Below are 26,047 nucleotides of genomic sequence, written 5' to 3'. Positions count from 1 at the left end.
CCTAATCCCAGCCAACCAGCCTTGGGTGAACCCCTTTTGGAAGCTTCTTAAGCTGAATGAATGTGCCTTTTGTTCCTGCCATTCCTCCGCTTGGCTGACAGAAAATAGCTAACTGGATTACTTTAAAAATTCAGAGTAAAGTGAACTCCCAAACTCCTATATGGCATAGTGCGAAGAAAGCCCCCCCATCTCCTCATCAGCATCCCGCTTTCTATATCTTCCCATCAACACCCACCCCCCATTTTTAAACATGGCCCACTAGTGTGTGATCTGACGCAGGAGGAGAGAAGAGGGATTAGGTAAGGTTGAGGGGTTGCAAACTATGGACCTGAGGGTAAAGAGTTGAAACCTTTAAAGCGGTAAAGAACTTCTTAATAGGGGTAAGGAAGCATATGAATCACTTCAGGTTTATTAGCATTGTGAGACATTCATTGAAGTTAAAAAAATGTGTATATAATATATACACACACTTTGCATTAAGGCCCAAAAATATCTATGTCTTCCATGTGGCCAAACATACTTTTTCAATGTATCCTTACAAATCTTCTTGCCACTCTTCCATAAATGACAGTTGTATGCAGACAGAGTATGACTACGTATGACTAATAGATGTCTCATGCACATGTTGTCATACCTCAAGACCTCTTGGTTTCTTCTCTGGTTAGTTTTTTCTTAGTTTGGGCTGAACATTTAGAGGGATGGACGCACCTAGCTAGGTTTGCTGTGGTTTTGTGCTCTCTCCATTTGGATAACATTAATATTTTGAAATATTGTTCTTTGGTCTTCATAATGCTGTATTTTTTCTAGTCGCTTATTTCACAGACTTCTGAACCCAGGTGCATTTATACTGCGACTCAATGCACACTGTTTGTCATTGTTAGTCATTTAGGTGAAAGTGGATCATTCAGCCATCAGGAGACTTTGGAGTCATTTAGCTGAGCTATGAGAGTTTGGGGCAATGTTTTTGCAACACTTACTTTTGAGATTTTTGTTGTAAATATCAGATACAATTTTGAAAAAAAATGGTTCCACTTCTTAAAAAAAAAAGTTGTTTTTTAGCTTAAGGTTTGGAGCCTGAAATGTGGCAAAATGACAGTTTCTTTCTCCTGGCACTGTTGGCCATTCCTGCACATTTTGACTCCTGGCAGACTCAAGTAGTCAGGAAACCAGAAAAGATGAAAAGCAAATGTACCAGTGTGATACTCCTATATAAATGCATTAACACACTATGACCCCGCCTCCGAAAATTAGTTTTTTAAATCTATCCTTTTAATCCCGGTCTGTTTTGTCACCTGACACCAATCCGATGCCCAATGCCATTACACCGAAACGATTTATCTGACCTTCAGCCTCAGCTCTCGCTAAGGGGTGAGACTCAGCACAGCCAAGGCCAGGTAGGGACTTGATTAACCTCTGTAACCGGTCACGGAGAAGGTGAACGGCCGAGGCTCAGGGGCAGGAAAGAGGGAACAAATTGGCGGTGTGCCATCCGTGTTGCCGCTCTGTGTTTTTCTGTGATTATCGAGTCGCGGCTTTGACCTTTGTTTGTCAGCGGCAGGGCTCTTTGTGGCGGCGGCGGCGGTGTTGTAACTACGTTTTCTTTTTTTCCACCCACACTTAAATAATCCTCTCTCAAAGCTCTTTTTGGTTTTCCTAAATCAAATAAATAACTATTTTCCTACAAGGTGTTGCCTTCAGTTCAGTTTAATTTCATAGCAAAAACATGTTTGGTGATCCCTGGAACTACTCTTTATTCCAACAAAGCAGTATGTCAGTATTCCAGAAATTTCAAGTAATTTTTGCTTTGGTATTAAAAAAAACCTACAACCCAAAATACATGGCTGAGTAGCCCAGTCAGGTAATTACCATTGAAGTTGAATTTATTTGTGTATAAAGCACACTTGTGTAGAACGAGCACCCTTAGTTTTTGATTGCCCAACTTGTTTGGGTCTTTGGGCAATTGGGTTGGCCATGGTCCAAAAATTTTTGTGTGGGTTTTATTTTTATTTATTTATTTATTTTTTGCTATTTATTTCCCTCTTATTTTCTTTGTTATTGTATGTGTTTGTCTTGCTGTCGGTCACCCCTCTTGAGGGATATGGCCAAGGTAGATAGATAGATACTACTTATATGGACTTATATACATGCATATGCTTAAATGACAAGACAATAAACAGAAAGAACGTCAATAAGGAAATCCACATGTAAATGAAAATTAAATCTTATTTAACTTTGATGTGATATGACTTGGTACAGTGGAATTAGTGGATGGATGCATTGACGGAGCATAGCAGCGGATTTAAATTAAAAATAATCACGGATTGAAAAATAATCTGCAGTCCATTATCCCTGATCGCATATGAGCGTGGGCCTGGAGTGGACATTTTTGTTAATCCTGGTCTCTCTCTTTTGCTTTTCTCTCCATCCAAAAGTGCTGATCCATTATCCCTTTTGCTGTGAGCAAGGACCAGTAGATTGCTATTGCTAGTCCTGTTGGCTTTTTTTTTTGATGTAACTGTATTACATCTTAAGATGAAGTGCACTCAAGCGGACACAATTCATTATTTGCAGTCGACTATGCTAAAGAGAGTGGGCCAAGATATCAAATTGTTTTCATGTGTGATGGCTCTTTTTACCCGTCGTTTTCGTCTACAACAAAAACAGCCGTGTGGCTGTGATCTATTAACCCCGGTCGACTATTGCTGAGGGTGAGTGCTGGAATAGTTCATTTGTGACAAGTATAGAAGCTTTATATTTTTCTGTAATATCCTCCAAAAAAGAACAGCACCTGTGTGGTTGTGATCTATTATTCCCACTCGACTATTACTGAGAGCAGGGGCTGGCAGAGCTCTTCTTTTCCAGTTCTGGCTGCTCATTCATGCAAATTTTCACACCTCAAAGGTACTGCACAATTTTAACCACAATCCATTATTAGTTAATTATTAGTCAACTATTGTTGAGAGCAGGGGACAATAGATTATTTTCTTGTCATATTCCGTTGTTTTCACCTGAAATAAACAGCACCCATGCATCCGCAATCTGTTATCCCTTTCACCTTTTGCTGAGAGCAGGGGCTGGAAGAGTGCGTTTTTTTGGGGGTTCTGCCTGCTGACGCGTGCCATTGTGGGAGGTCAAAAATGAACTGCACTGTTTTGGCTTCAACCAGTTATCTCGGGTGGACTATTGCTGAGAGTAGGGTTAGAGAGCGCAAATTAGATTCATGCATGGACAGCACCCATGAAACCACAATCCTTTATCCATGGTCGACTTTTGCTGCTAGCTGGGCCGGCAGAGCACATGTTAACTGCTATTAACTTGATTTTTGCTTATCGCTGAGGGTTCTGATCCCTGTTAACCTTGATAAACCAGGGTTTACGGTACAAATGAAAGAAAGCACGTCATTTTTTCCCCCCTTTGGGCTATCAGTACCCTTCAGAACCTCTCGCCAGAAAAACGGTTACTCTGTCTGAGCCAAGACAAACGCTGGGTGAAAACAAGGTTTAAGTATTTGTTAGTATCAGTGTGTGTGTGTGTGTGCAATGGTACGCATGCTTGCTTGTGTTTGCTCAAGGCAGAAACAGTGCGGCCGGTTTCACTTCCCTGCTCCTAATCTTCTAGTTAGGTCAACCATCAAACACATCCATCCTGCTGCACCACCACCACCACCAGCACCACCCACCGAGATCTCTCCTTGTTGTGGCCTGACCTGGAATAAAAAAATCCCCCACACATACAGTGGCGTAAACCGTGTTTTGCCTCCTTCCCTATCTGTGTTTTTTGCATATTCATCACTCATAAAGGTGTCAGATCATCAGACCAATTTTAATATTAGGCAAATGCCACCCAACGTAATACAAAATGCAGTTTTGAAATGTCGATTGCATTTTTTGAGGCACAAAAAAAATCCAAAACTATCTGGCCAAATATGAAAAAGTAATTGCCCCCTGAACCTAATAGTGAGTTCGGCCACTTTTGGCAGCGATACCAGAAATCACACGTTTACGATAATTGGTAATGAGTCTTTCACAGCGCTGTGGAGGATTTTTGTCCCACTCTTCTTTACAAAACTGTTTCAAATCTGCCATATTGGAGGGTTTTCTAGCATGACCTTCCCTTTTAAGGTTACACCTCTGTATCTCTATTGTATTGTATTTGTTGGTGATATGAATGAGTGGAGAGGTGTTCTGAAAGCATAGTGGGATGTGTGGACGCGTTCTAAGATATTGTAGCCTACTTCAGTTTGTCTAAAGCCCCACCCACCACTGACGCTAACCACGTGGAGAATTTGGCATTGACACAAATGGTTGCAGAATGCCAACGGCGACGTTCCCCGCGAACCTGTAGCAGTTATCACTAGCGCAGTTTACCTCTCTCCTCCAAGTTTTTTACATCATGTATTCTCGGATCATAACACCATACAAAATAGTAAACTAACATATAGTCCGATAGAAATTGCGAATACAGTATGTAAGACAACTGAGGGCGAGGTTAGAAGATAATGTGAGCCCTATATTTTACAGTACTGTTGTCAACACCGGACTAGGGTTTTTCGCGAACATAAAGGCTCTATGAGCCGACTCTTGGTAGTGAACGGCCTAGACTGCCTACCCATTAATCAAAAGCCATGCTATTTTTCCCCTAGTCAATGGTCAAAATGCATTTTTTCAGGCACTCTGTGATGTTAACTTTGAATTTGTTGAGTATAAAAAAAGTAAATTTGTTTTGTATTATATCTTTTCTTTGTAGATTTACAAATGTTTCAATTAGTTTCCTGTGTTTTTCATTGTTACCGTTTAAGTGTTATTTTTTTCTTAGTTTTCCTCTTTTAGGTCATTCATAATACATAACACAGGGTAATAAATTGATTAAAATACAAAAACCACCGGAAGAGCTGTTTTGGAGCAGCTCGTTTTAGTGAGACGAGCTGAAAAAGACGGTTCTTAATAAAGAGTCGGAATTCACATCTCTTCAACAGACCATTCTCTTCCTCGAGGATAAAAGTAAACTCCCGTCAGAAACGTGTTTCGTAGAGAGAGCGCATGCGTCATGTCGCGTTGAAGAATTTGATGACCCAGCACCCGAAATATCAAACATGTTTACTTTTTCACAGATAGGCCGAAATTTTTGTTTGCCTTAACACATAAATTCAACATTTCAAAACTGCATTTTGTATTTCATTGGGTTGTCACTGTATGATATTAAAATTGTTTTGATGATCTGAAACCTTTTTGAGCGATAAATATGCAAAAATCACAGGATTCAGAGAGGGCGCAAATACTTTCCACGGCACTGTACGTTGCACACCTCAGGGTCATCCTAGAACAAACATGGCCGTGTCGGCTTGCCCTCTCCCCTCTCTTTTTTTTCTGCCTGATGTCAATTAACGGCTGGCGGTAATTCCACCCGACAACCTGGCAAGGCTCGGCGAGATGTCACGGCGATGACCTTTCTGCCCCGCAGCATCCCCCCCCCCTTTGACTTCTAATAAAGAATCTCACAAAACCGGCAGCAACTTCCTTTGTACTTTGTTAATGAGTTATTGATTTGAAACAATGTCCCGGCAAATATTGTCAGAGCCGGATGACCTCGTCAAGGTCACGTTGGTTTATTGTATAGTCTGAGCACGCTGTCCTCTTCTTCCTTTAACTCTTATAAACTGAGTGGAGTATAGAATAATAGCACATCAATACACTCGCACGTACACAGTTCTCTCCTTTCTTATTAGTCTAGCACATCCCCCTCTTTCCCCAACACATCATTATATTCCCAATTCGCTACGGCATCCGTACCTGTTAATTACCTACAATGCCACCATCATTTTCACATCCCTGCTACTAATTTGCTTCTTATCTCGCTTTCTTCCTCTCTTGTGCGCCCGTCTAGTATCGGGCAGTTTTGAGACTGCGTTGGCGTTGGAGGAGTAAACAAAGAACTGAGAAGAAGTAAACAGGGTTCGTACGAGTGCTTGAAATCCTTGAAAATGCTTGTCATGTTATGTTGTGTTTTCATGAATTGAAAAGTACTTGGATTTTGGCTGAGTGCTTGTGAATGCTTGAGATTGTTGTAATGTGTCTCAACAAGTCTGCCTTAAAATGTCACTGACACTGCTCTACGCTTTGTCATTGTATTTTTTCTTTCCTAGTAATTAACGACAGCTGGGATTAGTTTGTACGGCATTGTCCTATGAAACGTCATCGCCCCCTTTGGCCATAAAAAGGTGTACAAACCCTTAGTGAAACAAGCTAGCCAGTGCCAGATAATTTGTAAGGGATGCTTTCAAGAAAACGTGTTGTTGATTTTATTTTACTTTTATATATTTTTTATTTTGGCTTTGGACTGCAAACATAATTGATGCATTTATAATTTAGGAGACAAATGAGGAGAGAAGACATCAATGGATTTGGAACTTGCAAGGAGAACAGGAGAGGATCCAAACCTTTAATAATAAATTCACCACACAGAATCCGAACTAGATACCCTATTCTTAATATAATATGCTTTGAACCTTCAAGCAAACTGGAAGATTTGGTGCAGACAACAAGACCCAAATTTGTGTGGCCCTTCAAGCTGGACCTTCCAATACAATACAATCAAATGAAACAGTAAACAAACTGAAAGGTGCTGGTACAGCCCAAGGAGGTATCTATAAGGAGAAACAGTCTTTCATGTGTCATCCTGAGATGTCCTCAGGATCTGAGACATGCCCGGAACATCGCAGGTGCTACCCGAACCACCTCAAGTGGATGATGAATGTTTTATCCAATTTTTCTACTGTACTTAGAACTCTCCAACAAACTGATAGATTCTTTGACAACCACATGGGCAATATCTTTTGGTCTTTCAAGCCAGAAGTTCCATTACAATATAGTAAAAGCAAACAAAAATGGAATGGAAAGGTTCTGGTGTAACTCAAGAATATATTTACAAAGAAACATCGTCTTTCTTGGCACATCCTGTGTCGTCCTTAAGCTATCATGCCTGCGATAATGCCCATTATATAAACTCCAACTAACTGAAAGATTGTGACAACTACAAGACCAACATTTCTTTGGTCTTTTGAGCCTGAACTTCGAACACAGTAAAACCAAACAAAAGAGAAACAGAAAGGTGCTGGTTTAGCCCGAGGAGATATCTATAAAGAGGCACTGTTTAGGCAATCGATAAGTCTTGCATATTGCAAATGCCCTAAATGTAAAACTCAATAAGCTCAGAGAGCTAACGTTTAAATCTTAATTTGTAACCGCTTGCTCAATCAATGGACTATCTAGACGCCAGTGGCGACCACGCGGGAAGGTCAACAGAAAAACAAAGTATGGCTCATACATGTTAAGTACATGTGAGGAAAATAAATAGTAATCATCGGACGTGTAATATTTAGGAATGACTGTACACATTTCAACTGGACGCAGTTTCATGAGCAAGAAATTGTGCAAGGGATGAGTGAAAGCAGCATCTACTAATGAACTTCTGACATTGATTTGAGACTTTGATTTCCTATCAAAAAGAGTCTGCCTGGTAATAAAAGTACATTCCCGCACACAACACATGTGACTCTAAATAACAACAATGAGCTGGATTTATTGGATATTGGATCATTGTTGGGTGAAAGATAATGTGAAGGAATATCAGTGGATAAAGTGCAAGGGGCATTTTCATTTGTTGTGGTTCATAACTCCAACACACTTGGAAAACGACATTTAGGGTGGTCTCATGGTTCACGATTCATGGATCCTTAAACCACCTTGGTCATAGGGTTCCACTTCATGTGGTTTGTCTTGGGCAAGTATAGCCTCTCCAGGCTCCCCCACATCAGTGTGTCATCCCACTCTTCAGAGATTAGCCAGATTCTGCCATTGACTTCTCAATACAAATTATAAAATCCAATATGTATTGGATAATTTTGGGAGGTTCCAACCAATTCTAAATATATTGTCACGTTTGGAATTACAGTAACATCGGATTTCAGAAAACCAAAATGAACAAATACACAGTAAAACAAAACAAAATAAAGAAAAGTCAAGAACCTCAGCAATATAAAAAGATCTGCTAATTGCTACCGCCCCCCCGATTCCCACTTTTAACATGCCCTCTGCTGACCCCCGCTCGACCGCAAATAATGGATCACGGCCTCATATGTGTTGTTTATCTTTGGTTTATTTTTGTCTTTTCGCGGTTCACGGTTCACGGATACCTTAATCACATGTGTCGTCGGGGCACGAATGACGACGGAACTCTGGACAGCCTTCTCCGCTGTAGATGGTCTCTGGTCTGTTCTTGGGTCTCTGCAAAGTGGGCACGAGTCCACTCCTTAATGATATCGGCCCAGTTCTTTTTCAGTCTTCCTCTCTTCTTGCCCCCTTGGACTGTGCCCTGGATAATGATCTTGGTCAGTCCTGATGATCTTGTGATGTGACCGTAGCACTGACGTTTTCGTCTATGCAAAGTTGACAAACTTCTTCGTAGAGTCAAATGGTGTTGCACACCGTTTAGTTTGTAACATGGGCTAAGTAGCCGACGGCTAAAAGTTTCCTGTAGCATCGCATATCCAAAGCCTGGATGTGGTTTTTTCCGGTTTGGCTGTGAGAGTCCATGTCCCGCAAGCGTAGAGGAAGAGGGAAGTAACCAGAGCTTGCTTTAGTCGGATCTTTGATTTCAATGCTATGTTCTTGTCCCTCCAGATGTCTTTAAGTCTGGCAATTGCGGCTGTGGTTGATGGTGATGTTTGTGGTGATAGCTTGGGGATTGTTGGCCATTACTTATTTTGTTTTTTCATCCATTATCTATCCATTATTTGCACCGCTTATCCTCAGTAGGGTCGCGGGGGTGCCGGAGCCCATCCCAGCCATCTCCGGGCAGTGGGCAAGGGACACCCTGAACTGGTTGCCAGCCAATCGCAGGGCACATAGGGACAGGCAACTCGCTCGCTCATTCACACCTAGGGACAATTTTGACCGGCCAATTAACCTGAAATGCATGTTTTTTGGAATGTGGGAGGAAACCGGAGTGCCCGGAGGAAACCCACGCAAGCACGGGGAGAACATGCAAACTCAGCACAGGGAGGTTGGTAGCTGGATTTGAACCCATGACCTCAGAACTGTGCCGCCCACGCGCTAACCACCGCGCCCCCGTGCTGTTTTTTTTCTGAGCTGATTTCCATTCCATGCTGGGTTGATATAGGCAAATAACCAAATCTCAGAGTTCCCGTTTGTCTCCTGCCAATCTGGCAAATTACTCTTGGAAAAAAAAATCCAGATCTTAAGCCTGTCTTTATCAATTCTGAAATACAGATTTCAATAGAAACAAACCTTGCTAGCTCCACATAGAAAAAAATAGTTCACGAGCAGTAGTAGAGGCTACCACTAGAAACAGCTCACCGCTTGAGACTGTTTATTGCCAGCATCAGCTCGTTCTACAGGCAAAAAATGAGATAGGTGTTTTTTTCAGTTTAAAAATCGGCGTACACATTTTGAAATGATCAAAAAACGTATACTATACAGGGAAATCGTATACATTTTTCGGGTATGCGACCTCTGTGACGCTTCCTTGAAACCCATACCCCCCACCTTCTTTGCAGAACACATTTGTCACAGTGTTTATGATAAACTCACATTTCATTATGTTAATACCATCTTATTTATCTTATCATTGTACTTTTTCATCTTTTAATTTGTTTTTAATGTGTTTAGTGATCAGGAAGATGTGTTTTATGGCTATTTTGGATTCACTCGAATGCTTTTGGGAGGACCGGCGGGAACAATTTGTTTTTAATTATTCCAGATCGGGAAAATTCACTTATTACATAAGCAAATTGAGCTACGAGTACAATCCTGGAATAAGATAAGCTAGTGAGAAAAGGTTCAGCTGTATTAGATAGCTAGGGAAAACGGTAAAAAAGGACTTCTCTTAAATGTGTATCGGATGTTTTAAGGTTGCAATGTTTTTTTATTTTGTTTTTTTTTTCCTCAGATAAATGAACCTGTCAGCATTGTTTATGTTTGCCACTAGATTAGCATGAAAAGGGGCTATCGTGTCAGCCCTCGCCTCCACTTGCATGATGCAAGAGCAAGCAACTAATGCTCCGACCTGCCCTCTTGCCATCAGAGTTGCCAATGTGACATGCATATGAAATATGTGAGACAAAGACAACCGTTGGCCGTCTGTTTGTATACAGTGCCTTGTAAAAGTGTTAGCCTCTCAATAAGCTTTTAGCGAATCGCCATATTTCTCGCCTCAAACTCATCTATGAGAACGCAAAATATTTCCAAAAATCAATAACATGTAAAACAACTGTGAAAAGCCCCCTTTGTCTTAATACTTTATACAACTTTGCGTTGCTGGGATCACAGCCACAAGTATTTTAGGGTATGTCTCTAAGTTTTACATATCTTTAAACAGAAATATGTGCCCATTATTCCTTACAAAACAACTCAAGTCCTTTAAAATTGATGACAGTTTTTGCATAGCTATTTTCTACAAATGCTCTGTAAGATATAACTTTGGCCGTATAAGCATCTTATAATGTTAGTTTTAAACTATTGTAGATTTCGCTTTATGTTTAAGGTTGTTGTCATGTTGGAAGGTATACAAGTGCCCTATTCTCAGGTCTCTTGCAGACTCCAACATATTTTCTGTATGAATCGCGCTGTATTTGGCTCCATCTATCTTCCCATCAACTTTAACCATCTTCCCAGTCACTGATGGAAAATCAACCACAGAGCACGATGCTGCCACTACCATGTTTTACACTGGGGATAGTGTTTTCAGGGTGATGTGCATTTTTGCTCATGCGACAAACGTAAAGTTTGGCATTCAGCCCAAAAAGGTCATTTTTTGTCTCATCTGACCAGAGCACCTTGCTACACGTGTTATTTCTTCTTTCAAACACAAAATAAGGGTAGATTTATGAAGTCTACAACTAACAGTTGTCTTCTGCACAGATTGTCACACCTCCACTGTGTATGCCTGCAGGTTCATTAAATGTGATAATGGGCCTTTTCTCTGATTAATTTTCTCCTTGTTTGGGTCAAATGTTTAGAGGGATGGCCAGGTCTTGGTAGGTTTGCAGTGGCTTTATGCTCTCTCCATTTTGATAATATCACTCGCACAGTGCTTTGTGAGATGTGTGAATTTCCCTTCGGGGATGAATAAAGTATCTATCTATCTATCTATCTATCTATCTATCTATCTATCTATCTATCTATCTATCTATCTATCTATCTATCTATCTATCTATCTATCTATCTATCTATCTATCTATCTATCTATCTATCTATCTATCTATCTATCTATCTATCTATCTATCTATCTAAATGTTGTTAAATCTTCTTGTATCCCCTTTCTGTTTTAAATGTTTCCACAATGTTATCCCTGACCTGCCTGGTGTGTTCTCTGGTCTTCATAATGCTGTCCGTTCGGGTGCATTTAAACTGAGACTTAATGCCGCGCAGCAATCTGTTTGTCATTGTTAGCCATTTAGGTCGACATTGGATCAGTCACAAGTCATCAAGGAACTTCTGGGGTCGGTTGGCAGAGCTGAGGGATTAAGGCGGCAATATTTTTGCAACACCTGCTTTTTAGTTTTTTTTTGTTGTAAATATAATCAAAAATGTTAAAATAATTAGCTTCCACTTCACAATTGTGTCTCCATGTTGTCGATCCTTGGAAAATATTTGAGTTTTTATCTATAAGTTTGAAGCCTGAAATATGGCCATATGTCAAGGCATTATACAAATAAACGACACGAGAGCTTCACAATAGCATCTGGTTCGAAAGGCAACGCATATTTTCTGCCTTTACCCACGGCGTTGGGCGACAGCCTGAGTGACGACTACCTGGCATGGCGACTGTATAGTGAATTATCTAAACAACATTTGCATATTGCAATTATTTCCCGGGGTTAATTAGCTGCAGTGGAGCGCACCGCCCTGTGAGACCAGCCTCCTGTCAACGATTCTTTTTTGTTTTGCACGCACATCCATAAGTTGGAATATGTGTGCGTGCCAGGCCTGTCAAAGAAGTGTCCCAACTGCACACCTGTTGCCAGCATCCTTCAGCCATGACTGTCAGGGGAGAGTCAGATAGTGTGTTGTTTGTGCCACACTGTCCCTTTAGATGATAAAAAATATAATTCTCTTCCCACAACTGGCACTCTGCTCAAGTAAAACCAACAACGATGACATCAAAACGAAGAAAACAATCCACGTTAGAAACTCAAGTCACAACAAGTCACAACTGTACAATTCTGTTATTAAATTCCTCCTACAAAATTAACATAGATTCCTCTAATTTTTTGGCAATATTTGTAGTTTAGTAGACACTCAAAATAAGGAAGTAATCCATCAATTGCTTTTGAAATGGATAGAACAGAGAAAAGCCCAAACTCTCAGATAAGAAATTCCAACCTGTTCTAAAGGTTGTGGAAATCATAACAGCAAAATGATTGGGCAATAATAACATAGATGTAAACAGTTCATAATAGTCAAAATAACCATTTCACCCTGTGAAATCTCCTTTGCAGCTTCCCTTTAGTAAAAACAGAACTTGCAACACCAAGCAAACTGTTGCGGCTGGGTTGGGGGCCAGTCCGCCCCTCAGTTTTAGCGCGGTTGGGCTGCCCCTTGCAAAGCAAACCTCAGCCACTGGTTACGGAATACTTGCTCACTCCTTTGGCGCAGGGCTTTAAAGTCCCTGTTGCCACAGCCGGGTGGCGCCAGGCGCCGGGACGTGTCACGACTCGGCGCCCGCTTCCCGCGTCGGTATGCCAAAATAGGTGTGAGATTGGTTTTAAATTTCATCGGAAGTGGTCTTGAAAAGGTTTTAAAAAGTTTTAAATTTGAATGGAAAAATTCTGTACCAGTAAAAGTGACTCACATAATGAATATTTCATTGTATTTAGTGATTTGGCGTGAAACTGATAGTTTGGTAAGCATGCTCTTTATGCTAGAGTTATCTAAATACCTCCTAATATGTTGCATCTTTACTGACATTACCAGGCATGTCAATCATGTAACGTTAGTATACCGTGCACTTATTCAGTCTGCTGTTCTCAATTTTATTATTTATTTAAAAATGCTTTTCAAGATTCGAGTCAAGTCAAGTCATCTTTATTTGTGACGCCCTTAATCACAAGGAGTCTCATAGGGCTGCACAAGTCACAGATTATTGCAAACTACAGACTATTATTACACCATCCCCTGATGTAAAACCTATATGAAGGCAAGGGAAAACTCAAAAACCTCAACATAAGGAAAATGAAGAAACCTTGAGAAGGGACTTAATCCCCCTTCCAGGATGACCAGGCTGCAATGAATGTTGCGATAGCAAATAATATACATATATTGTCAACATGAAATATTTATGTTTTTGGTGTTGGATTTTATCAAGCAAAGTCCCCCCAAAATCAGATTTATACTCCAGGTGTATCTTACACATGTAATATACAGTAGACTTTTTTGGGGTATGCAAAATAATTAGTTGTTGATGTTGCATAGTGGAGAAAACACCATAACAAGGGGACATTTTATACTACATGGTAAGTCTGGGAAGCCGCACCCCGGGCGTCTTCTGTAGTGTTTGTGTCTGACTTAGACATCTTTTGCAGGAAAACGGCTCCTCTGAAGAACACGTGCTCTACGTTTGGGATCACTTTGTGGCAAAGTCTGCAGCCAAGCGGGTCTTCGTCATGGCCCACAGCTACGGAGGGTTGTCCTTTGTTGAACTGGTCAGTCTTTATTTTCACATTTTCTTACAGTTAAGTAGCAGCATTTAAATAATTCGCAAGAAAGAAATCACATACAATAGAGACAGTATTCATTTATTAGAACCTTAATTAGCGGCAGCGGGGACCAACAGTTAACTGAGTGTCGAAGTGGAGCACTTGTTCAATTAGCAATTTGTTTAGTCCTGTCCTTGGGCTCCATTCAACCACTAGATAAAGAATTGACTTCATCCAATACATTTTGGTCGAGGCGAAAGACCATAAGTACTGTTACTGACGTGCAGATTCCTCAGCCTTGAGAGTCGCTTGGATGAGAAGTGAAAATATACCGTCGTTCACGTGGTGGAGAGGCTTCGTCTCGAGTCGTGACCTTAAAGTGAAAAGTAGGAAAGTGGATGAGATGAATGCTGCTTATGCATTATATGTGTTTTAATTATTATTCGAGGCATTAATTGAGATCATTTTACTTAAAAAATCTATTTCACAAAAAACTGATTGCAAACAAAAAACAGCTTTGAAATAACATTATATAGTACGTAAACATGTGCTCAAAGGGAGTAGCTTAACGCCAAAATCTTTAAGTGCCCACCACTATTCTATGTTTTTTCCTTGCAGGGAAAACCAGTTCAAAATTTGAACAATAAAACAGAACCTTACCCCATAAAGAAAAAAAAGAAAATTACATTTCAAATAGATAATAGTTTTGCAAGTGATGTACAACATATCAGAACCAAAGAATCTCTAGATATATTAAACTTCTTTTGTGTAATTTTGTAAAATACATTTAGTGTACAATTACTTTAGATTGTTTTAAACTGGGGACATTTTTAAGGTCTTCATCTAACTCTTTCCATAAATGAATAGCTTTTCGGGTATCACAATGGCTTTTCGTTGTTGTGGGAGAATATTTGACTAATATGGGACTAATCATGTGTCTGATAAACTAAAACTCTTTTACTGTTTCTATTTGAACGCTAAAGTATATGGAAAAAAAGGTAAAGGTAAAAGGTAGTAGCACAATTTGGTCATTGTTTCCTTCTTACCTCTTCATAATGTTCGCGAGGCGCGATTGGAAAGCTTTGCCATTATCAATTGCATTGCTCAATATTGTAAGTATCCATATTTCTCATTAAATACATTAAACACCTTATATTAGAGGTAAACACTTTATATTGTTTCTATTTACAAGTTTTTTTATTGTATAATCTTGCCAACTGGAGTGCAACCCTAATCTTGTTGTAGCAATACAATGATAATCAAAATGATTATGAATTGAAACGTTTTTAGTATTCTACAGAAGTAGTGACATAACTTGGTTGTGTCACCTTGCTACCACCTCACAATGATTGTGAGGCACTGGAGCACTTGGCCATAATCAGTCGCTTAGCTCACGATTTTAAACATGCATGTACTTCATTTGAATATATTTTAATGTTCTGCAGAAGTAGATCCACAACTTGGTCATGTCTCCTCTCTACCACTTCATTATGTGTGTGAAGCACTGGAGAGCCTGGCCATAATCAGTCGCACGGCTCAAGATGTATATAAGCTGTTGTGATTATATGGGCTTCTAAACATTAGCTAGTAGAGTTTTGTTTTGTTTAAAGCATGTTTCTTTTTTTTCTTCAAATTTTGTTTCCCAAAAAATGGAAACAAGCTCATTGATGATCAAATACTTGCATATTCTTAAGGAGTTGTGTGCTGGTACGGATTTACTAACTACCAGAGGGTGTCTGACTCGCACACATGCACAGCTAAGCGTACACCGTCGACTTAATTGAGGAGAAATTGGTCCATCGGGATGCGGGAGGCGATTTGGCTTATACGAATGTGCACGTACGAGCGTGCACGTACGAGTGTGCACATCTAACCTTGCACGCACAAGTGTGGTGTACTTGTGTGCACGTGGGCCTTGGGAGGTGAACCCTCGGACACATGAGAAGACCCGCAGAAACAAGTTGTCTGCGGGTTAATTACTGCTCCTCTTTTGCAGTTAATAAATACATTTATGATCAAGCCTATCAAAGAAGGGCTCACTGATTATTTTGCACAGGGGCATGTTAACCCCTGTGTGGCTTACCACACCGCTTCATTGCAAGTGGGTTGCCCATTAAAAACACAGTTAATTATAGATACATCAAGCATAGCGCCGTTGACTGCCAGCACGTTAAGTGAAGCTGCGGGGCGAAAGGGCCGCACAGTCTTTTTTTCTCACTCTTTTACCCTTGCATGCGTCTGGTTTATCCAGTTCACGACTGCTACCTTTTGTTTTCTTCTAAAGACAACATTTTCCTCATCCTGATGTTTTTTAGTTTTCCCTTGCCCTCATGTAGGTTTTAGATCAGGGGATGGTGTAATAATGGTCTGTAGTTTGCAATAATCTGCGGTCTGTGCAGCCCTTTGAGACTTCCTCTGATTAAGGGCTGTACAAAATAAACATGATTTGACTAAAGAAGATGATATAAAAGTGAGTTTAGTACTGTAGACCCCTGGATGAGACATTAATTTCTATGGTGGGGATTGCAAAATCAAATTGCTGTATTGCGGGGGATAGAACATATTGTAATTAGCGGATTCCTTCTGAACTCCCAGCAGCCTTACTTAACAGAGGTAGTGATTAATGGAACCTCTTTGTATTTCTTGATAATCACAAGCTCTATTTCCATATTTTTCATACTTTACTTCTCCCTTTAGCGTCACTGCAAGTCTTGCAACTTATGGTAATTAGAGGATTCCTTCTGAACTTCCAGCAGCCTTGCTTAGCAACGGTAGCGTTTAGTGGGCCTTCATTGTATTTCCTAATGATAGCAAGCTTCATTTCAATGGTCATCATGTTTTCACTTCTCCCTTAATCATCACTGTATGTCTTACAACATATGTAAGTTCGCAAACACCTTCCAAAACCCAGATAGTCTTAGTTGCAGGAGTCGTGGTTCGTGGGCCCTATTTGTTTTTCTTTATTATCTGCAAATCTTAAAGTTTGTATCAAGTGTTCGCTTCTCCTTTTATCTTCACTGCACGTCTTAAAACCTATGGTAGTTAGCTAACGCCTTCCGAACCACTGGAGCTTCGGATATAAACCATTACATAACAAAATAGTGTATATTAAGTAGTACTTATATGTAATATACATGCATTGATTAAATACAATTATAAATAAATGTACGTGTTAAGGAGAAATACCATTTAACGTACCTTTGGTGTAACCTGTGTTGAAGGTTTAAAATGAGCTGATTTCGAAACTTCCACTTGCAAGGATTGTCATAGCCTTAGAAGTATTGCTTGCTTTAATTGCCTACTTATTTTTAATAATCTTACAGATCTTTGATAGATTACGGTCATCCTCCAAAGTGAAAGTAGTTATTTCTATCCTCCTTTGTATTCCTTGATAATTGCTAAGTCTATTTCCATGATTATCATCACTGCATGCCTTAGGACCCATTGATACTGTATTCTAACATTGGCTGTGTCACTCTGCATAGCTTAATGCTCCATTCTGATTTGTTTATGAAATCTGATATTTTTCTGAAATAGTTCAATTTACCAACTAAATTTGACTTGTATGCGACTCATGCGCAAAAGAGGACAGGTGACGTCACACGCAATGCACTCATGTTTGCAGAAGTATTCATGGATGTTGACAGTGGCGCGTTGTGTTGCCAAATATAAGACTCACTATTCCCCATCGAATGCTGTCTGTGTGGGGGGATTTTAACGTAAACATTGTTGAATACCACTCAAGGATACTATTGCTTTAGTAATGAATTCAAGCGACATGTTGCTAATGTGAGTTACAAACTAAACAAGTGTTCATCTTCCATTAATGTATGATTTAATAACACTCTGCATGGCTGTTGATTTCTCCGCCTGATTGAGAAAGAACTAGTGACTTTTCCTGCCTTTAAATGACGTTCCGGTCGCATGAACACGTTTTGACCCTTCACACAGCAGTACCATTCCAAAATATCAGATGTGTCTTTGCTTTAGGACCACCAATGAAAGTGGCCTAGGTCTGGTGTGAAAAAGCGGATATATGTCGCTCAAATGGACTTCAAAATTTCAGATACAGGTTGGGTCCTTGCAAAAAAAAAACCCTCCGATTTCCCTGTAGTGTGAACCTAGCCATAGTTTGGGAGAGAAGATATTTTTGCTTATTTCAAAGATTTTTGGCATTATCGATACACAGGATATAATATGTTACAAGAAGATTTTTCTTTTCAATGTTGAAAACAAGCATCAAGAAAAAAACATGATTGGTCTTTCCCGTGTTGTTGCCCCCATAGTTACATCCTGCACCAAGCCAGCTATTTCATGGGTGGACAAGAACATTTATTCATATATGTATATATGTATATATACATATATATATATATATATATATATATATATGTATATATATATATATATATATATATATATATATATACAATTCAAGGTAAAATCCTGGTCATACTTTAAATAGGTTTATTTCTCAAAACATATCCCAAATTGAATGTTAATGGGTCAGAAAAAACATTGACCTAAATAACTGCACATTAATTAACTGATTATTTACAAATTAATTGACAAATAAATATTGCTTGTTCTTATTTTGCTATATTTTAAACTAATTTATCTGTTTGGCGCTTTAAATAATATTTTTTTTGTTTGTATACAGTACAACTAAAACAAATAATAATTATAACAAATAAATGAATAAAACAAAAAGTTGAGGAAAAACCATCATAGTCATGGTTGCCATGGCGCACAATTGGTCCCCGCCGTGGGGTGCCAGGTTCTGTCACGTTTGCCACGGCGCCCAATTGTCCCCGCCCTCTGACACCAGCGGGAAACGCGTTGACTGATTGCTGCCGGACTACTTAAACGCAGTCTTGCGAGTTCCAAAGTGATTTCATTCAATAAAAAATGTAAACAATCTAGTAAACAAGGAAAAATCACACAATAAAATAACTACATGAAAGAAAAAGTTCAGGAAATATTATAAAAAAAATGAAAAACAAACAAAAAACACAAACAAAAATAACATTTAGGAAATATACTTTACGAGGCAAAGGCATAATAATAACATTTTGAAAATAATAAGTAAATATGTCAATAAGGAAATAGTTCCATGAAATCAAAAGTTAAGGAAAAAACATGTATTACATGCATTAAACGTACATTTCTAATTGTCTAATTAAATAAAACAACTAAATACATAATTTTAAAAAAATGTTTAGGAAAAAAATAATAATAATTTGTATTCTTTACTTACTAACTGCCAGTTGACTTAAATAGAAGGCTTTCAATGGCACTGAACATATTAAATAAAATAAATAAATAAATATTAATTTTATTTTTTCATTAAAAAAAGTGGAAAAAGCAAACGTTTAGGGAATCTAGTAACATAAATAATTAGATAAAATAGAAAATAAAGTAATGGAAAAAAATCATAGTAATAAAATGAAAAAAAAAAAACATGCTAAATATGATAAATATGAATATCATACTTTCTGGACTTTAAGGCAAACCTTATCATAAGGCCTCCCCCTAAAATATTTCTCTGTGAACTATACTTATGCTGTTTAAGGCACACCATACTATAAGTCGCATTACATTGAAATTACAGTTGGAGGGAGGGTTGCAATGAAAATAAAAACATTTCAATAGAACAATGATGTCATGAAGCTATTTGAACTTGATTACTTCATGAATAATTACTGTATGTAGAAGCATTTCATTGCATCGTGATGTATTTCCAAATCGATCACTGTAGGCGCACCAGATTACAAGGCGTACTTTCGATTTTCTGGATTTTTTTTGTTTTTTGGGTGCACCTTATAATTCAAAAAATATGTTATTAAATAATATTGTACTTTTTTCCATTCACCTATTCACACCCAGTCTACTTACATAGAAAGCAAAGGGTTCAAGTCTTTAGCTAAAACAAACCTCATATATATCTCTAACTTGGAAAAAATGCAATAGCTGTGAAAACAAGCAAAAGCGAGAAGAGCCTCTCCACATTTATTGTTTCCATGCACATCTCGACCACTCTTCAAACTCTAAAGTGCTATCATGTCTATTGCTTCAGGAGAGGCTAAGAGATGTTTTTTCCCCATTTTTTTTTTAATCTCAAGGTTTTTCAACAGCCGGCAGGTTCGGCATTGTGTCGTTTCCCGCAAACGTGTCTGCCGACATGGTGAACGCTATATACAGTGTTGAATTCAAGGTATGATGTTTCAAAATGTACTTATCACAGAAACATCACGATCGGTCTGAGACGAGATACCCACAAACTACTAAGGTGGGATAGCGCACCCAAAAGTGCGGGCAAATTCTATTCATGACTTGAATCCTCGCAAATTGTCTGTGGAGATTCCAGTGAATCCAACGGTGTAAAATTCTTACTCACAAACACACGATAAGGCACACAATATTAAAAACCTGCCTAAAAGTATTCCTGCATCGCTTGACGATCTTTGTTGTAATTAGTCTTTTTGGTTCCATAACTCCCTTTTAAAAATAAACAGCTTCGTCAGAGATTTCTGATATAGCCATTAGCCTCTGACTTTTTGAGCCAATAGTACTGATTCAAATATAGATTGACACATGGTTAGCCAACGGCATTCCCAATATAAGTTTCCGCAATTTTACAAGCTGTATTGAGTTCAGAGCCAAATACAATCGAGCGCAAAAGCAACCAGGATCCATTTTTACGTGCGATTATTATCCACTTGTGTGTAAACACAAGGATTGACTTCTGGAAAGAGAGGTCAAACATTTATTACTCTTTCACAATCTATAAAAATTGACCAATGTAAAATACACAAGTTCAAAGTTTTTACGGCTGTGAACTGGCCTAGCCTACCATTATAAAAACATGTGAAATACAATCTTGAATTTTTCAGATTGTGATCAAATTTGACAAGGTACTAGGTAAGGTTTTCCAGCTAAGATGTCCATACTACACTCAACTGCAGCCATTCAATTGCAAAAAAAAGATTCAGGCAAGAATAAAGACCTTTTATTCATGTCTGTTCCAACTCCGATTACTCAATATAATAATATAATAAGTAGCATTTGCAGTAACTATTTCAGTTTGGGACAAAATGTCAAAGTGTTGCCTTTCAGAAGAGACCGAAATAGTTTTATATTCTCCGAATGGTTCAAGAACAGCATTCGATTTATTTTGTGTACGTCTTGGATTACGATTTTAGGGGAATTTTACAGAAATGGTAAGGGGTTAAGGTTTGATGGTGATCATTTGTTCACAGCATTTTTCAGATCTTTCCACACATGCTCAATAGGATGGAAGTATGGACTTTGACTTGGCCATTCTTACCCCTTTATATTGTTAATTTTAAACCATTCCATTGTACATTTAGACTTATGTTTGGGGTGGATGTCCTATTTGAAGGTGAACCTGCTCCCCATTCTCAGGTATCTTGCTGACTCCAACAGAACTTCATCAAGAATCGCCCTGTATTTTTATCCATCATTCCATAATCGCTAATGATTTTCCAAGTCCCTGCTGAAGAAAAGCAACCTCAGAGCACGATGCTGCCACCCCCATGTTTGACAGTGGGCATGATGTTTTCAGGGTGATGTGTAGTACTACTCCCACACCAAACACAACACTTTGCATTCAAACCCTAATGCTCAAGTTTGGTCTCATCTCACTAAAATACCTTATTTGTGTCTCTCATGTTGCTTCTTTAGAATGCCATGTGGGCCTTTCTATAGCATTCTGTCAGAAATTGCTTTCTAATAGTTGTCTTCTGCATAAATTGTCTCACCTGATCTGTGTATACTTGCAGGCCATCCCATGTGATCATGGCCCTCTTGGTTGCTTCTCTTTTACTTGGCAGTGAAGCCCGACCGTAAAAAAAATGAGAAGTGGGCAACAGGTGAAGAAACATGGTGGTGAGGGGGGCATAGGCAGAAATTAGTAGAGCCATATGCAAAGCCGCGGCATTTTGTTTGATGTGAAACAAAAGAACCACCGCGACAAAAGGACCCGGCGGCTCTTCGCAGCGGGACCTCGGCCCTCAGGACAGATGCCGACGGGCATTAAGAAAAATGTTTGTGTCGCTTTTTTTTTTAATGTAAGCCTGAGAGGGCTAAATATGAAGTCTCAAAGAAATACCTTTTGGAAAAAAAAAACATAAATATTTCGATAAATAATTGGTAAATCGGGTGTCATCAAATCTGCACTTGCTAATTTAATCACACCATACTGTATTTTATAATGTTTATGTTCAATTTTTTTTCCATTTTTGTCTGATTTATTGCTCACATGATATTGCTAAGGTCACTAGAGTTGCAGAAACAGAGCTCCAGTTAGATTTTTTTACTTGTACTTGATTTTGGAGTACGGACTTTGCTTCCTACATGACAGACATAATCAATCAATCTAAAGCAGGGGTTTCAAACTCATTTTAACTCGGGGGCCACACTAAAGAACAAATATTCTCTCAAGAGGCTAGTAGATTAGAGAGACAGAACAAAAGTAAGGGGGTAAAAAAGTATAGAGGGTGGGACAATACAAGAGAAAGTGAGAGAGAGAGAGAGAGAAAAATAGAGAGAAAATAGAGAGAGAGACCGAGAAATAAAAGAGATTAAAAGAGAAATAGTGAGAGGGGGAAAGAAAGAGAGAGGAAGAACAAAATTTGAAGAGAAATAGACAAAGAAAATAAAGAGAAGGAGAGAAATAGAGAAGGAGAAAATGAGAGAGAGATAAAAGAGAGAGAGCAAAATAAGGTAAAAATACAGAGAAAGAGACGAAGAAGAACAAAAAAGAGAAAAAGAGAGACTGAAAGGGAGAGATCGATAGAGTGAAAGAAAAAAAGCCAGGAAAAGAGATAGAGAGAGAGAGAAAAGAGAAGGCAAATAAAGGGAAAGAGACAAAGAAGAACAAAAAGAGAGAGACAGTGGAACAGAGAGAGAGGGATGCAGAGTGAAAGAAAAAACAGGAGAGAGAGACAGAGAGGGAGACAGAGAAAGAGAAATACAAGTTACAGCGTTTGTGAGAGGCACCTCTTGATCAACTACAGCTGACTTTAGTTTGACGATATTACCCTATGAAGCGTCATTGCCCCCTATGGGACACGCCCAGGAAGACAGGTACATGCTACCTACACCTAAACAAAACACTATGAGATGTGTTGTAGTGCAAGGATTATGTATCCATTATGGACATTTGTTATTGGTCATGCAAAAAAAATCAAGGTATCATTTACCAGCGGTAAATTGTAACGAGAAGAACTTCCTGCAACTGAAAATTTAAGCTACATATGACACACCTATATGGAGAGAGATTTGTCTCAAAAATAAATATATTTAACCAAGATCTAGAAATCATGTGTCTGCACACTCAAGATCGAACATTACATATGTTAAATTTGTTTGTGATTTTGCAAAATACATGATTCACACCAGATTTTTTCCTTAGTGGTACTGGAGAAATCTGGAAAATTATTTTTGAAAGTCTTTAAAAAAATGGTTGAATTTAGGCATGAAAATATCATACCAAGCCTTTATATACTCCCTGTTTTGTTCCTGTCATACGCAGTACAGTATATTAAACCGGCGTAATCTAGACGTCTAATTTCCCGCCGAATACATTTCTGAGAGTGTCTCTCCTCTTAACATAAGGATGTAAATTGAACTGTTTAAATGTCACGACTCGCAAGCTGATTTGATTTGAATTGATTTGCTTGTTTCGGGAGGAAAAAACAAAACCAAAAAAAAAAAAAAAAAAAAAGACGAAACCTTAGTGCCAGCAACCTCGGTTATATACCCAAGGTCTTTTTTTTTTTTTTTTTTTTTTCCTGTGGAGCCCGGCGAATTCTTCTATCTGCTGTGATTATGTACAAATGGCCTTCATTTGCCATCCATTTCAAAGCTGTAGTGCTGCATTGTGACTGGAGGCAGATGACGGCGAGCAAATTACGGGCGGGTTTGCCGGCTGAAAAGGATACGCTCACAATGGGCTTTGTGAAGTATTCCCTTCAATACCGCCGGCATTATGCTCACCTTTGTTGGTGTTTCTCGCCGTGTTTTGGTGAGCTTCCTTGCTTTCTAGATTACATTTGTAGTAAAAGGGAGCTGAGGGGGGCGCCCGTCTCATTTGCCGAGCCTTTCAATATCGTCGTGAATTGCGAGTCTCGTGCTGGGTTTCTGTTTTTTTAATTGAGCCTATTTCATGCCGTGTTTTTATTTTCATGCTTGTTTGGGGTGAAAAAATAGCGCGCGGTGAGGTATTGGTACTCGATCATTATCTAAAATGAATTGTTTGAATACTGAAACATGCACATAGGAAGTCATGGTATTTATTTGTATATGTTCCTATGCATTGTAAAATTCCTAAACTATGCATAGAACATGTTCCCTAAACACCCATAATACCCAAAATATGAATGAAACATGCACTTAAACTAACATAAATTACAAATAAATATACAAATATATGTTTCCAAACAGGGCAGTGGTTAACGCGTGTGCGGCACAGTTCTAAGGTCTTGGGACCCTCCTGCGTGGGTTCAAATACAGCTACCGGACTTCCTGTGCGGAGTTTGTATGTTCTCCCCGTGCTTGCGTGGGTTTCCTCCGGGCATTCCGGTTTCCTCCCACATTCCAAAGACATGCATTTCAGGTGGACTGGCCGGTCCAAATTGTCCCTAGGTGTGAATGAGCGAGCGAGTTGTCTTTCCCCGTGTGCCCTGCAATTGGCTGGCGACCAGTTCAGGGTGTCCTCTGCCCGATGATTGCTGAGATGGGCTCCAGCACCGCCGCGACCCTACTGAGGATAAGCGGTGCAGTTAATGAGATGAGATGAGATGTTTCCAAACAACTAGAATTATCCAAAGTATGGCTAAAACTTGGACCAAAACACCCATAAATACAAAAAAATAATAAAATAAAATATGTACCCAGACTCCTATAAATATTAATAAAACCTTGACCTAAGGACCTATAAATGCCCCAACAATGAATAAAATGTATACCCAAACAACCATATATACCCTAAATGTAAATAATACACGTATTTAAACACCCAATAATCCACAAAAATGAACAAATTGTGTACCCAAACAGCCATAAACACCCAAAATGTGAATACAACGTTGACATAACATTCACAACTTGTACCAAAATGCAAAAAGAATGAAGAAAATGTGTACCCAAACAACCATAAATACCCCAAATATGAATCAGTCATGTTCCTACACACCCCTTAATACCTAAAAATTGAAAACAATGTGTACCCCAACAACCATAAATACCAAAAATATACCTAAGACATGGTCTTAGCCACCCGAAAATACAAAAACATAGAGGCAAAACAGCCAGAAATACCCCAAATAAAATAAATGTGTACCCAAACAACCATAAATATCGAAAATAGGAATAAAAAAGGGACTCAAGCACCCATAACTACAAAAAAGTTAACAAAATGTGTACCCAAAAACCATAAACACCCATAATATGAAAAAAACATTGACCTAAACACTATCAATACTAGTAAATGGATAAAATGTCCACCCACACAACCCTAAATATGCAAAATATGGATAAAGGATGAGCTTAAACACCGTGAATACCAAAACAATTAACATAGCATGTACCCAAACGACCATCACCTAAATTATCAAGAAAACATGGAACTCCGATAAATACCCGGAAAATGAATAAAATGTGTTCCCAAACAATTAAAAATACAACCAAAAAACAATGATATGTATATGAAAAGAAATAAAACGTACCCTCACACCAATACATACCAACAACAAGGGAAAACACAGTTAAATTAGGGGGAGTTGAGGAGGGCCTCTGTCACATTTGCTGGGGCTTTCAATATTGCCATGCAGGGTTTGTGTTTTCATAATTGAGCTTTTTTCCAGACGTCTTTTTATTTCTATGCTTGTTTAGAGAAAATTAGTGTACGGTTATGCTTTGATACACGTTTTTTGTTCGAATACAGTTGTTTGACTACCGTGGTATAATTGCGTAAATATGTTTTGGATGATTCCCAATGTTTTTCATGGCTATGGCTAGCTTTTTGCAAGGAGTTGACTCACACCATGTGCTCCTTAATGGAAACTTTCTTAGGACCCATTTTTTAAGTTAAAAAGGGCAATAAAACACTCCAAATTATAATACATTACCAACACGTGTTTTGGGACGGACAATCTCTCAAAATGAGGCTAACAGACCAGGCTTGAGTAACCAAGATGGCTGCTCATCTCACTCAGTCACTCGTTTGGCTGTGTTGGGGTTTGTTTCAGTTTTGAACTTTCCTTTAAGTACCACTGCTAAAACTACTCAATTGTTTTACCAAACAATAAT

The 26,047-nt window shown here is 38.8% G+C and overlaps 1 protein-coding gene across 5 annotated transcripts in view; it reads left to right on the top strand.

Moving 5' to 3' along the window:
* The window catches only part of arb2a (ARB2 cotranscriptional regulator A), a 261,702-nt gene that overhangs the window by 106,599 nt on the left and 129,056 nt on the right, over positions 1–26,047 (top strand). For all 5 annotated transcript variants that reach the window (XM_088336391.1, XM_088336390.1, XM_088336389.1 and 2 more), the window contains exon 8: positions 13,601–13,720. In XM_088336391.1, coding sequence (XP_088192517.1) covers positions 13,601–13,720 — 120 coding nt within the window. The remainder of the gene's footprint in view (positions 1–13,600; positions 13,721–26,047) is intronic.

Source organism: Urocampus carinirostris, chromosome 5 (genome assembly GCF_059441175.1).
Source record: "Urocampus carinirostris isolate Australia breed hairy pipefish chromosome 5, RoL_Ucar_1.0, whole genome shotgun sequence".
Lineage (NCBI taxonomy): Eukaryota > Metazoa > Chordata > Actinopteri > Syngnathiformes > Syngnathidae > Urocampus > Urocampus carinirostris.
This window is presented reverse-complemented; position numbering and strand designations above follow the sequence as displayed.